Consider the following 14,303-nt stretch of genomic DNA (forward strand, 5'->3'; position numbering starts at 1 on the left):
TGTACAGCTTGACTGATCAAGATGAAAATAAGATAGATTTATAACTTACTCGGTGCAGCAGTTGCAGGCCCCTTAGTTTTGACTTCAGCATAAACTGATGGCTCCTCTTTTTTCTCTGGATGGCAACAACAACAACATGGACAAAATTATAGGAGGCAAGTTCATTGATTGTGAGGTTTCTTCACAAATTTAATAGCATGAAGTATGGATTTTTAAAAAAATCTTTCTGGTGCTGTGTGGAGTAATCATTATTCCTCTATTGATTTGATGCACTTTTGCCAACTGTGTAATAAGATTGCAAAAGCAGTACTGCAGTCATCATTAATTTAATCTATTAAAAAACAGTACTCCACCAATTTTGCATTGCTAAAATATGATATTCACTCGTAATGGATAGCTTTGTGTTTCAAAGTAGAAGTATCAAAATGATTGCAGCAGTACCAGGCAATATATATTTTTTATTATTTCCTCTTCCTTGTCCAAACCTGGTGCAACATTACTAACAAGCTAACTCGACCCGCAACAGGTCAGTCAGGCAGCTAATATAGCCTCGATCAGCTAACGTCAAGCAGAGATGAGCAGCAGGATACAAAGGTCACCTCATCTCTTTCTTTTCTCTTTCTCCACACTCCCAGATTTGTTTAATTTTCATCCGTAACTGACACTAACTCAAGTGACGTAATTTGGGCTAATCTACCATACTTCACACAGCTCTTGCCAAAGCCACAAAAGTGTAGTTGTACTTCCCAAAAATGTAAATAGCATATCATGCATATATTTAGCATACAATTATTAATGGTTATTAGTTCTCCTTCAATGATTTCTGGTTCTCTTTACATAGTTCCCATCACATATGAATGGTTTACCCAGAATTTAACACAAATCTCTGCTCACAATTTCCTCAATCTTGCCCTAAATAAAGTGAAATCTGTTCCTGAGTTGGATTACAAAATTAAGTCACATGTAAAGCGACACAGGCTCAGCAGAGAGAGCAGAATGTGCAGCTGTGTAAGGGTGTATGATTGAAAGATGAGAAAATATAAACAGGTAAATATTACAAGTCTAAGTGTAATGTTGATTCAAATCTACAACCTGATAATAATAGGTCAGTCATAAGCTGTACAACCAAAAATATGTAGCATGTGTGAATTTATTATTTAATTCCTTGGGGAAAAAAAGTAATTTTTCCTTCTGCTGTCTTAAGTGAGTTTTTTTTTTTTTTGTTCCAAAAAAGTGCCGTTGAAATAGTGTGCACTGGATATCATGACAGGGAAATGATGAACAAGGAAAGATGAACAACATATCTTACATCACATCTTATGCACATAACCCTTAGAAAGATATTAAGTCGTCTATAATAACTTTGTCTAGACATTTTGAATTCCAGTGACATTTGCTTTGAATAAAGCAGTCGTCACTTACCTGCTGGAGGTGGATGACTGTTTTTGAAAACCACTGAAGAATAATTGATCTCTTCCTCCATCCTAAAATGTCACGCTGAACTTGCCTCAATGCAGACAACAAGAGGAGATGTTCACAGACACTGGTGCTGATGTTTAAAAGGTGCCACTGAACAAACCTTTAACGTACTACCTCGTGGAGAAGGAAAAACAAATGGTTCCTCTTCCTCTAACTATTCACAAGTTTCAGCTTCTGGGTTTGCATCATGTCACATTTTGTTGGGACACTTCATTATAATGATGACAGAGGTCCAAAGTGGCTTTGTAGTCACAGGATCTACAAAGATCTGTGTAATATGTGTATGCTATATCGTCTGTTCTTGGAAACATGTGTGTAACAAACAAATGTACACACCGCTGTGATGGAAGAAGTTGACACATTAAAGAGTGGCCTGATACTGAAGTTAACCATAACTTAACTTTTCAAGGGCAACTTCACGTGAGAGGAAGTCTCCCTTTTGCAGCAACACTCTGATCACATTCAAAGTTACACACATTCACACCTGGAAGTTTCCCAGTACAACCACAATCTGACCTGCTGGTTACTGAACAACTCCACTGGGGCCCTTAGTTGGGGGTCTTGCTCAAGGGCGTCTCAGTGGTTGTAATGAGGGAGTTGCAAGAACCTGTGATTGAACTCTCCAGTCACAAGCTTCTCTAACCTTTAGGACACCTTTACCCCCTCCTGACCTGTACCAGAAAAAGTACAAGAGAGTGCAACATCAAAGCAGAAATATACAGTCAAGCCCGAAATTATTCATACCCCTGGCAAATTTTGACTTAAAGTTACTTTTATTCAACCAGCAAGTTGTTTTTTGACCGGAAGTGACACAGGCGTCTCCAAGAAGATAAAAAGACGATGTACAAGAGGCATCATTGTGGTAAAAAAAATATTTCAGTCAGCTTTTATTTACATTTGAACAAAAAGTGGCATGTCCAAAAGGGGTATGAATAATTTCGGGCTTGACTGTACATGTACACACACACACACACACATACTCGTTTCCATGTATCATGGGGACCAAGTTTACAATCATCACTTGTGGGGCCCACCCTTTCTAGAGGTTGTACACACACACACACACACAAATCCCACATATTTATATATACACATACACAATCATTCATCACCTGTGTCCCCATACTTAGACAATGATACATTTAATTTCTACTCAAAGATGCTTTACATAAAAATTAAAAACATCCTCGGTAACAAACAAAAAAACACACTAAAACCAGAGGTACCCCAAACGGTTAATCACACATTAAAAGAAGTTCTAAAAAGGTGAGTTTTGAGTAATTTACATTTAAATTTTTGTCATTTTGCAGATGTTTTTAGCCAAACCGACTTACAAGCAAGGCCAGACGATCAAGAATTAGAGGACTCAAAAAGAGCTGTGATACAAATGTTCAAGTAGCTACAAGTACAATGACAAGGTGAAGGTTTTTTTTTTCCTTTTATTTTTTTTTAATCATAAAAGTAACAACTGGAAATACACAAGTGCATTAGAAATACCAAAAGTGCAGCAATAAACAAAGTGCTTTGAGGTTAATATTTACATACATCTACTACTACACTGCCAATGTGAATCCCTGGCTTTTGGAGGTAGCATGTCTGATACTGTTGAGTTTATTTTTCAGGTAAATGGTCAAAATAATGAAGAAGAAGAGAGAGGAGTGTTCTGAGCTTTTGGACATCAGTGGTTTGTTGGTTAAAACTGAGCTTATTGAGAGTCTATAATGAGTCCAGTCTAGTAGGAAGCTGTCGATCTGTGCAACTGGTAGTTTTCAGTACAGTACAGTACAGTAGGTGTTGGGTCAATGATCAGCAATATTTCTGACACTGTGATAATACACAAGCTGTCATCATAGCAGTAATATTGCTGCACTAGTAACACTACTAAGCATAATATTAGAATTATAACTATCAGCGGAGAAATATTTATAATACGTAAATAGTTAAATTTGCTATATTACTTAAACATTCAAAACTGCTACATCACTTAAATGTACATTGCATTAAACATTAAAAACTGTATATGTATCTTGACAAAAAACAGCTGCCGTTGATGAAGGGCGGATGAATGGAAGTCCTAATCTGGTTTTATCAAGGTTCTTGTTTCACAGATCCTGCGGTTCCTCATGTTACAGCCTGCCGTGTTCCAGTTGGCCAGTGGATCTGCACCCGCCAGAGTTAGAGCACAGGGACCTCTGTAGCCAATTTGTTTTTCTATCCAGTACCTAGTGCAGACAAAAGCAATATGATATCAATCTGTGTCTCTTAATTGAAAGGAATGGTTTGACATTTTCAAACCCCTTACGTTGTTGTTCAGAGACCCTATGTGGTCCAATCATTGCCTTTTTCAGTCAGTAATAAAAAGACTTTGGGAGCTATAATCCAGTGTGGGGACGCTACTTTTTACCACCTTTGACCAAAACCACTCTTATGTCTGTCTGTTAAATATGAAGCTAGTGTGCAGTTGGGAGCTGGTTAGCTTTGTTTTTTGTAACAAGTCAGCAAACAAGATGTAGATAGATAGATAGATTGATAGATAGATAGATAGATAGATAGATGCTTTATTGGGCTCTAAGTGCTGAGACCGCTGCCGCCATAGTTAAAAGAACAAAGAAAATAAAAGTAAAGTTGCACATTTGCACAACAATAATACATGACAGAACTGCACATTGTAACATGTTAATTAGTGAGACGTAGGCAGATTTTCTATCAGATTAGCCATTTCCCCTCGTTTTCAGTCTTCATGTCAACTGCTGGTTGTAGCTTCATATACAGAAGTGAGAGTGATGTCAAACTGTTCATCTACTTCAACTTTCAACTCTTGGCAAGAATAACCCCCCCCCCCTGCCGTGTGTGTGCCTGTGAGTGCGCTTACGTCACAGTGAGGTTGCTTCCGTCTATCCACGTCCATGTACTCTCCTCCCTCAACCCAATCCAGTAGCCGTGTTTTTCATCGTCATATTGTTTGGTGTGGTTATTGATGAATTCCTAAATGTGTAACACAGCTATTAATCATCTAGAATAAGTCAACTCTAACAATACATTTTGAATTCAAGTAGCAGTGAAGCTTTTGTGGGATTTCAATTTTTGGTTTTAGTTTTTGTTCCTGTTTTAGTCAAATGTGCTTCTACTGCAGGGTGCACCACAGTTATCCTTTTTCCCCAACCCTAACCCTAATCCTAATTTCTGGACATTTCCATCTCTGTCTATTGAAGATAGAGGTGGAGATGCTCCTCAGCTTTGATTGAGCATACAAATTAAATCAATTTAAACCATAAAATGAGTTTTACCTGTTCCTCCTGACTTCCAATCACCACGAGCTGTGCATTCCTTTCTCTGCAAAAATCACGGCTTCCCGACCAATCCTTCCAATCATAGTAATAATCAGATGACGTAAACAGGTAACAGTGTGACTGAAACAGCACCCAGCCGTCCAGACAAGGTTTACACACTGTTAAACAAGACAAAGACAACAAATTCACAATCATCAATTACAAAGGTTATTAGATTAGATTCAATTATATTCAACTTTAATTTCATCACACAGTAAGTAAGTATTATACAATTAAAGAAAATATATAATATCTATATATACTTTTTGATAATAATGACTTTTCTCATGTATCCTTTTGTTTAACCGGGCTACATGTTTAAACAAGGAGCTCTCAAATTAGTTCAAGAAGGCTTGAGACTTTTCTGTTTGCCTCTGTCTTTTATTAAATTTCAATTTGGGACTATTTATTCATATCTTGCACTGTACTGCTATGGCTCTCCGGTTTTCTGTTTTATTCTATTTTACCTAATTTTATCTTTATATATCTCTTATTTCTATATTTTAATTGAATACTTTTTATCATTTTATATCATATTGTGTTTCTTCTCTTAATGCTCTTCATGTTTTATGGCTTTGTTGTTGAATGATGTGTTAGAGTCTCAGTGGATCAATAGAGCCACAGGAGTCTGAACAGATGTTATTTAACACCTTTTTCTTTCTTTTTCATTTTGCATGATGTATGTATGTTTTCACCTTTCTGTGGGCAGTGGGTTTTCACTGGAAAGTTTTCATATTCAAGGATGGCTCCCATAGTCCAGTTGAGTCCGTCTCTGTCTCTCGTCAGCTCCTCCGTCCGTCTCTCCAAGTCAGTCTTCTCTGTCCACAGCTGCTGATTCTGCGCTGTTAAGTTGGTGTTTTCTCTGTGTTTTTCTGAAATGACTGTGTTGACTGCAGTAAAGGATAAAACTGTTACTGCTGCGCTCACTTGTTACTATCAAACTGCCTTGAAAGTCCTTGTAAACAGATCGACAGACAGATAAAACTTACAATGGATGCTGAGAGCGATGACGACTGACACCAAGATGACACAAATAATGCCCAAAGCTGCTGCCACCAGTTTGAGAGGAGTATGAAGTGGTGCTTTCTTCTCATTTACTGAAAGAAAAAAGAAAAAAAATCTGTTTATTATACTATTTTTTAGCAGGTAGTTTTTTTTAGTTTTTTAAAAATCATGATAAACCACAAATAACCTTGTATCACAGGAGTTGTATCCCATGTTTGCTCCTCAGTCTTCACTTCATCATAGATTATTTCCTGGTCATTGGGTTTCTCTGCAAAAACACAAAAGAGCATCAAGGAAATTAAAACTTTAAAGTAACAATATCAAAGATCTCCGTCAAGTACAAACAGTTTTAGTAAAATGTACTTAAAGTTACACAATTAAGGATGCTTATTATGGAGCATAATTACCACTGTCAGTGTTTAATTATTACATATTAATTGATTACTGATGCATTACTGTGTAGGCATGCATTTCAAGGTTGTAGGTAAGGTAATAGTAATTTCACAGCAGATCATATTTCATATAGGTCATATGTTTGTATGTAAAACAATAATCTACAAATAGTAACTATATTAAATAAATGTAATGAAGTAAAAAGCAACATTTACCAAGTTTTAAGTAGGAGTAGAATAAAAATATTTAAGTAAAACTCAACCTGTGCTCAAGGACCTAAAGATTCAACAAGACTCCTCTGAGTTTAGCTCAGCAGACTGTATAGATAGATAATCAACTAATAATTCAAGCTGGGCTGTTAAAAAAAAGTATATTACTCACCCAGTGTAGACATTTTAGTCTTGAATATCACTGTTGTGTAATTCAGGTCATCCTCCATTATTTTAATTTCAATTTGTTATTAACCGCAGCTTTCACTTTATCTCAAAGACAGCGAGAAGAGCTCTAACGTCTGTGGCTTTAGTGAAGGTTATTGTGAATGAGTTTTATCAGTAAAGCCCAAGATGGCAAGTTGTCTGAAGTTCTTCTTTTTTGACGGAATGATGCAAGACAGGCACGTTGTGAACTTTTGTTGTAGTGTTCTTGACTGGCACATGGTAGACGGAGGGGAAGTGCTGTGCTGACTCATGATTGACACATCGTTTGTGATATATAAATGAATATATAGATATATAGATCAAATTGTCTTGTCTTGACTTGACTGAAGTTATTGTTAAAAGTTAGTAATGAAAAAGTCAATAGATAGAGCTGACATTTTTTTAATTATATCTTGTAACACCAGATGGCGACAAACAGTTTGCTCACTAAATACACTGAATCAGAAATTAGAAACAAAGAAATTATTAATAAGTCTGACAATTAATCTTAAAAAGAGGGATTAGAAATTGTGATCCAGGTTGATGAAGATAAACTGGGATCAGGAGGAGTGCGGTGATGTTCAGACTACTTTTTTGGACTTGAATTTTACATCCTCATCAAGGCTGGATTACCAAACTGGCAAACTGGCTATAGACACCCCAGGGCCCCAAAAGCCCCAGGTATATTCCATATCATTTGGGTCTATATAATTTGATTACTCTCAAATTTGTTAGGAATTTATAATACTGAACTATGACAAGTCCTCCATCCTCAATCTTGTGGTTCTGGTCTTGAAGAAGGACTCCAAGTATAAAATGGTAAAAAGTAAAAAGAAGTGCTAATCAGTATACCCTGAATCCCAAATTAAGATATTCAGATGACTTGTTTCATCTGACCAACAGTCATACCAAACTAAAGATGTTTAGTTTATTGTAATGGAAGATGTTTGGCATTTTTGACTTATCGATTAATTATCTAATCATTTCAGCTCTAGAGTACTGCATGTATTTATAGTGGGCTGCTACAGTCAATAAGGGCCCAACAACAAACTTTTGCAGCAGGGCTCCTTGCTGAAAAACTTCAGTTCTCTCTACACGCTAAAAGCAAGTTTTCTATTCTATTTCTATTCTTATCAAACCATTCAGTGACCCCTCATGCTCTGCGGATGGGGGCCTTGTCATCCTGGAAGAAACCACTCCCATCAGGATAGAAATATTTCATCATAGGATAAAGGTGATCACTCAGATCAACTTTTTATTGATTTGCAGTGACCCTTCACTCAAAGGAGGACAAGTGGACCCAAACCATACCAGCAAAATGGCCCTCACAGCATTACAGAGCCACCAGATCCCCTCACTGTAGGGGTCAAACATTCAGACCTGGTTGTGCCTGTTTATTTCATGAAGCATCTGTATTACCTGTTTATAGCCACCAGGGTGAACTGTAGAGACATTAACTGGAATCATGATGTGGGAAGAATGATTAATCTGTCGTTCAGTGAAGTAAACACAAACTCAGACATCTTTTAAACACGTTATTTTATTATATAAACTATAAAATGACTGAATATCCTTTCATGTTTTCACTAACAACTTTCTGAAAAACATATATCCAATAGTATATCCAATCAAACATATATCATCATAAAGTTATACAGGGTGTAATAGGTCATTTTTGTAACCTTTAACTTGCAATAACTCAGTGATCTCAGATGTGATGTGAAAAGTACTTATCTACTGGAAAGATAAAGAAAAAAAAATGAGTCATACGTGTCAGAGAGGCAGCTGACAAATCAGCGTACAGGATCTCTTGAGGAAACGCTCCCAGTCTCGTTTCCACCTGCACATGAGACGCCACAGCCCAGAGAGTCTCAACCATAGGTCTCAACACGGTGGCTGCACAAGTATCTTTATACCGTGAGGATTAACCCGACCCGGTGAGCAGCGATGGTTTGCGGCGGATTCGTTTGCACCAAGAATTGCCTCTGCGCTCTCAATATACTATATGTTGTAAGTAGGAGTTTTACTGCTTTTCTAATACCGCATTTAACCGAGAATGTAGTCCCCAAAAACAAGCCTTTCTATTTCTACCCTTCTACTTTTCTGCTGCGATTCAAAATTGCCACTTGAGTTTAATACAAATATAGATGTTAATGTTTTGGAGGTTTTCTGTCCAGGTTTCTTGTTTAAGAGGCACGCAGGCAGGTGCTGGTGGTAAATGATTAGGCCCAGTAATGACCGCTAAATGATATCAACAGGGCTGGTTTTTATGGCTTTATTCTGAGATATGATAAATAAACTGTGTCTGGCGATAAAAAGTATTAAGAGCAAACAATAGGCCTCTATGTCAACATGTTAAACCTTCCTTTTGAGTTGTTGTTAAAGAAATCATGAGACATTAAAATTAATTTATTTCTCATAATGTTTCTTAATTATGTTTTATAATAATTCTGAGGCTGCTGGACATGGGAGGAAATGTTACTGTTATCCTCTGTCCTTCATATTTCAGTGAAGTAGTAAAAATAAAACATTGATATATCCAACTTAAAGTTTTGAAAGTTTTGATATCCAGTTTCCTTTATCAGGATGTATAATAACCAAGTCACCTGGATTACCTCATAGACAAATACATTTATTATAAAAATGTAAACATTAATTATTAAAACCCCAAATCAATTTATTGTGAGCTTCAGGTGAATATAGCCTAACAGCCCTTAGCTCCAAATAGTGTGCCTTTAGTTTAATCAAGGCCATACTGTAGGTTTGGTTTCAGATATGGGGAGACACAATTAAGTCAGAGGTTCCTTAAAGAGGAATGTAGCATTAAATGACACAATGATTAAAATCAATGATGGAGGTAAAACGAGTAAAATAAAAATGTTTGTGATTCCAACAAAAAAATAAAATCTTGTTGAATTGTTGCAGCAGAAACTTTGTTTGTGTGATGTGTCGTCCAGCTGTTATCATGACAGCGACAAGAAGGGATCGATTCTTGCTGAGCTTCATTTTTTTTTACCATTATAAAGATTGATAACGATGGATGATGCATGCTGATGATGTTTACTTGTATATTGGCTTGTGTTGTAGCCTATGATTTAGTAGGTGAGATCATTTTACAGTTCACATACATCAAACTTGATGTTGTACACAAGTTTATTAGACCCATTGTCGGACAGTGTGACTTGCTATAAACGTATACGATTGCTGAAATGTCATAGTCTGTAGGTGCCATTAGAGTGCCAAAGGAAAGCTGATTTCTACCCAAACCAACAAGCTTTCAACCAACTTGCATGTCAGCAGCGTTGACCTTTCTTGAAGATATCGATTTTGCTTCCTCATTCTCTCATGCCAACATTATTTTATTTTTTTCCTCCTCAGCTGGTGAGTCTGCTGCTCATCGGAGTGGCAGCCTGGGGGAAATGGTTCGGCCTGATCTCCAGCATCAACGTGGTGGCAGGGGTCATCGGGGTGGGCATCTTCCTGTTCCTGGTTGCTTTTGTGGGGCTTTGCGGAGCCCTGAAGCACCACCAGGTCCTGCTCTTCTTTGTATCCTTTAGATTCTCTGTTTGGTTTGTTTGCTTGTTGGAACATATGAGTAATGTTTTCAGGATTATTCATCAAATGTTATCTTCCTAAACTTTTCGCCAGTACATGATTATCCTGTTCATAGTGTTCGTTGTGCAGTTCTCTGTGTCCTGTGCTTGCCTGGCCCTCAATAAAGACCAACAGGTATGTTTATCTTGTCTTTGCTTAACTACATAGGCCTACAAGTTATTTTATCTCGTTGGAACATGAAGACTCTCATATGTGTTTAAGGACCCTAACATAGTAGATTATCCTCATGCTTTTTAAATAATTGCGGCTTTTACACAGGATCAACTCCTGGAGGTTGGGTGGAACAAATCTGAGGCGACTCAGAGGGATGTAGAGAAGACACTCAACTGTTGCGGCTTCACTCATTTCAACCCCAATGGCACATGTGCTGCCGTAAGTAAACCATTTGTATTCTCTTTTTTCTCCTCAGTATCGACCACAACTTGAATTCCACTCATGTCTCTGAGGGCTATTGTATTCTTTTCTCTTGTACTTCCTCTTCCTCCAGATATGCTTCAAACAAGAACATCCGTCTTGTGTCACTTGCTCCACCATCATCCAGAAGTATACAGGGGAGATGCTACAGTTTGTCGGCGGTGTCGGACTCTTCTTCAGTTTCACGGAGGTGGGTCAAGTTTTATGGCAACGATGCCAACATGAAAAGTTTTAATGTAAATTCAGAACACTGCTCATTTTTCTTTCTTTTCAGATCCTTGGAGTTTGGCTGGTCCACAGATTCAGAAATATCAAAGACCCTCGATCAAATCCTAGCGCCTTCCTATAACCACATAACATTGTAATAATGACATTTTAATAAACCAAACCTCGCACTGCAGAATATTTTTTTTTCCTCCTAACTTTCTCAGTCACACTTATCTGTATATTTGTCTGTATTTAATATTTGATGCTGAGTTAGTTTTAAGAAATCATGCAATTTATTTGCTGTTGTATCAATGCTTGTGACTAGACTGTGAAGATTAATTGAACATTTTTGGGAAATATACTTATTTGCTTTCTTGCTGAGAGTATGATGAGAAGATATCATCTGTGTCGATGTAGTAAATGTGAAGCTACCAGCTGGTTAGCTTAGCTCAATATATAGACAGGAAATAGGTGGAAACACTCAGACTGGAACTATCTGAAGGGGTTTTAGTTAGTGAGCTTTAGTGGTGCTGCTAGGCCAATTTTGTTACCTACTGACAGCCAGGCTAGCAGTTTCTCCATGTTTCTAGCCTTTATGCTAAGCAAAGCTAAATGGCTGCTTAATACGGAAGAGCTTCTAAATGGCTTCATATTTATCATACAGATATGAGAGTGGTTTACAGGCCTTTTTCATAGCAGACATTTTGACTTGTCATAGTAGGAGGAACATATTACAAATGCACATTATTACACAGCAAATTGAAATTAGGCAATCTTTAAGGCATCTTTTTGTCATGTCATAAAGGCCTGTCATCTAGTTTAACAGGAAGACAAAAAAATAAGTGTATTTCCCTAAATTTCGAACTATTCCTTTAAGTGAAACCTAATATGTGTCACATCTTTAATTCTAATCTGCCTCAAAGTGATAGACGTTAACAGCAGCTGTGTATGCTCACCACACACACTCCTTATGCAAATAAAGTGCAGGCTGTTGCAACATGCTGGCTTCATGACTGTTCTCACTCCCAGGCTAACTACTCATGGGTGACCACATACATCTGTGTGTTTTGCAGACAGTGGATTTGGGTGTTGTATGTTCAAAACAGCAGGAAAAGATTCAGATCAAATAAAAATCAAACATGTTAACTGTAATGCTATCATTAAAGCATTAAACCATTATTCTTGCTCTTTGTTTTTTGTTGAAATGCCTTCATAATAAATCATGTTTCATCATATTAATCAGTCTTTTTACTTAATTGTCCAAACTAAACATGCAGAGTAGCAGAACGTGACATGGTAAAAGTATTTGTGCTTGGCTAATCAGATCCAGCGCTGATAGAGAGGCGTGTTTTCACTCAGGAGTTTGTAATCAGCGCCCACATGACTCGCTCACATTCCTCACCTCAAAACAGGATGCCAACCAGGAACTGTGCTCGCTGTTTAGTTTCCTCTGAATGTCTAACAAAGTCATTGGGCAGTCCAACCTGTTCACCAAGGTAACTGAACTCACACAGCTCAGCTCCTGCACTGCCAACTGTGAAATGAAAATCATTGTTTGCTCAACACATTATTAAGATCAGTGTGTTTATTCAGCATTGATTAAAAAAAAGGAATATATCTAAGTTTATTGTTGAAAGACAAACCTACTGTCTGGATGTGTGACCAGAGAGCAGAGCTAATGAGGGGTTTTTTGCTGTAGAGGCGTATAGACACCAATACAATGCTGCTTCTTTTGTTAGGTTATAAAGCATTCACACATTTTCAGATAAGATGCAAATACAAAAGGCTTTAAGGTGGAGGGAGAGTGTTATGAATCATCATGTGAGGAACCCAACATGAAAGATGAAACTTCCCTCTGGCCAAGAACCACCAGCAACACAGGGTTCGCAGTCCTTTAAAGGTTTATTTTATAAGCTCTTATCTGCAGGGTGGATTAACAGCAAAACATTAAACAAAAGGGAACTAAAGCTGAGCAAGCTAAGATTATTTACCCAAACAAAAAGGAACAAAAAGACAAGTCAGTGACTCAACTCCTGACTTAACAAAAACAGGTTACCATGCCAAATTATACAATTCTTTTAAACATAAGACACGGTCCTCTCAGACTCCAGACTATATCATCTTTATGTACATTAATAAATCAAAATAACATTTCTAAAAGGTTTTCTTACATCTTTACATAATTTAAAATATAGATTTATTTCCATAAGTTGCACATTTTTTTGCTACTTGTCTGATCTTAGAAAAAAGAGCACTGCAGACTTTTTTCATGAAAAGACTTACTGCTTGACAGCTTTATTTAATAATGAGCTTTTTATTTTAAAATGCAACAATGGGTCAAATTCAGTGATGAACACATACAGCGTGGTGATGCTCTGATAAACTCTCTGCATGATGTAGTACCTAATATAAAACTCACAGCCCTGGACAGGAAAAGCTTGGAAGTACTTCCAGGGTCAAAGGTCATTTGAGGAGCATTAGCGAGGAAGCACAGGTGAATATGATTGTTTGTATGTAATCACGGTTAAAAGCGTATGGTTTAACACAGTTTAAGTCTTTGCCCTTGCTGACTCTTGTAGCAGTTAATGTTTATTTGATGCAGCAGGGTCAAGAATAAATAATGAAATGAAATGATCACTGATCTAGAGCTTGATAGGCAAACCATCTGTTGTCCCTCTGAATTACAACAAAGACAAAATGTTGTGGAATTTGGTGTGACTTTCTGAACTAGAAATGCCTTTATATATCCAGAAAACTCCCTTTAACTCGCTGTGTTTTCTGTCACCTCCTTCTGTGTGATGATCAAATTACTTTATCTTTCTCTGTATTTGATGAGGAGACAGTCTCCTGCCATATTAAACACACTGTGGTTGTTGTCTGTGGAGTGTTATCACATTGCCACCAGGTATTTTTCTGCATGGATCATATCTTATATGTGCATTTCAAATATTTAGACCAGTTGAAGAAAGGAAGTTGAGGGTTTTCAATACAAACAGATATCACATGCTTGGCTGAAAACTTCTAAAAAGCCCTTAAGTGATCTCTGCAAAGCTTTTCCTCAATGTTCAATATTTGATGTCATGTCAAACTGGGTGGCAAGACTCCTCTGATCAAACTGTGACTTAGCGTTAGCGTTAGGCAATTAGTCATGAGAGGTGCTAACTGAGTGACTGTGATCAAACTAAGACAAAGTTCAAACTTGTTCTCAGCATTTAGGCCACAAATATTAACAAACCAAACTTCTTCTTCTGTGTGACTGCTACATGGTGTATGACCTTGCATTGTTGTTTGTTGTTCTCAGAGATCTGGCCTCCTCCACATAGATCAGGCATGTCCAAACTATTCCATAAAGGCCCGTGTGCCTGCAGCTTTTTTGTTCCAAACACACGATTCGGCCAAACAACTGGGTGAAGGCTGAGATCTGTTGATTAAATGAGTCAATCCT

At 37.4% G+C, this 14,303-nt stretch overlaps 2 protein-coding genes across 3 annotated transcripts; one reads left to right on the top strand and one right to left on the bottom strand.

Moving 5' to 3' along the window:
- Window positions 1-3,057: 3,057 nt before the first annotated feature.
- Window positions 3,058-6,735, bottom strand: LOC128366507 (C-type lectin domain family 4 member M-like). Its single transcript, XM_053327242.1, has 7 exons — window positions 6,588-6,735; window positions 6,001-6,081; window positions 5,798-5,905; window positions 5,504-5,698; window positions 4,767-4,927; window positions 4,352-4,464; window positions 3,058-3,701 (listed from the first exon to the last, which is right to left on the bottom strand). Exons 1-7 carry the CDS (start codon window positions 6,643-6,645, stop codon window positions 3,554-3,556), a joined length of 864 nt encoding a protein of 287 aa, XP_053183217.1. The 5' UTR covers window positions 6,646-6,735; the 3' UTR covers window positions 3,058-3,553.
- Window positions 6,736-8,504: 1,769 nt separating this feature from the next.
- On the top strand, window positions 8,505-12,004 carry LOC128366509 (tetraspanin-13-like). 2 transcript variants are annotated; one of them, XM_053327245.1, is made up of 7 exons: window positions 8,505-8,632; window positions 10,001-10,168; window positions 10,271-10,351; window positions 10,496-10,609; window positions 10,725-10,841; window positions 10,926-11,012; window positions 11,932-11,986. In XM_053327245.1, exons 1-6 carry the CDS (start codon window positions 8,570-8,572, stop codon window positions 10,998-11,000), a joined length of 618 nt encoding a protein of 205 aa, XP_053183220.1. In that variant the 5' UTR covers window positions 8,505-8,569; the 3' UTR covers window positions 11,001-11,012; window positions 11,932-11,986. The 2 variants fall into 2 exon arrangements, with proteins under 2 accessions (XP_053183220.1, XP_053183219.1); XM_053327244.1 differs by having other exon boundaries at window positions 10,926-12,004.
- Window positions 12,005-14,303: the final 2,299 nt, after the last annotated feature.

Source organism: Scomber japonicus, chromosome 10 (assembly GCF_027409825.1).
Source record: "Scomber japonicus isolate fScoJap1 chromosome 10, fScoJap1.pri, whole genome shotgun sequence".
In the NCBI taxonomy this organism is placed as follows: domain Eukaryota; kingdom Metazoa; phylum Chordata; class Actinopteri; order Scombriformes; family Scombridae; genus Scomber; species Scomber japonicus.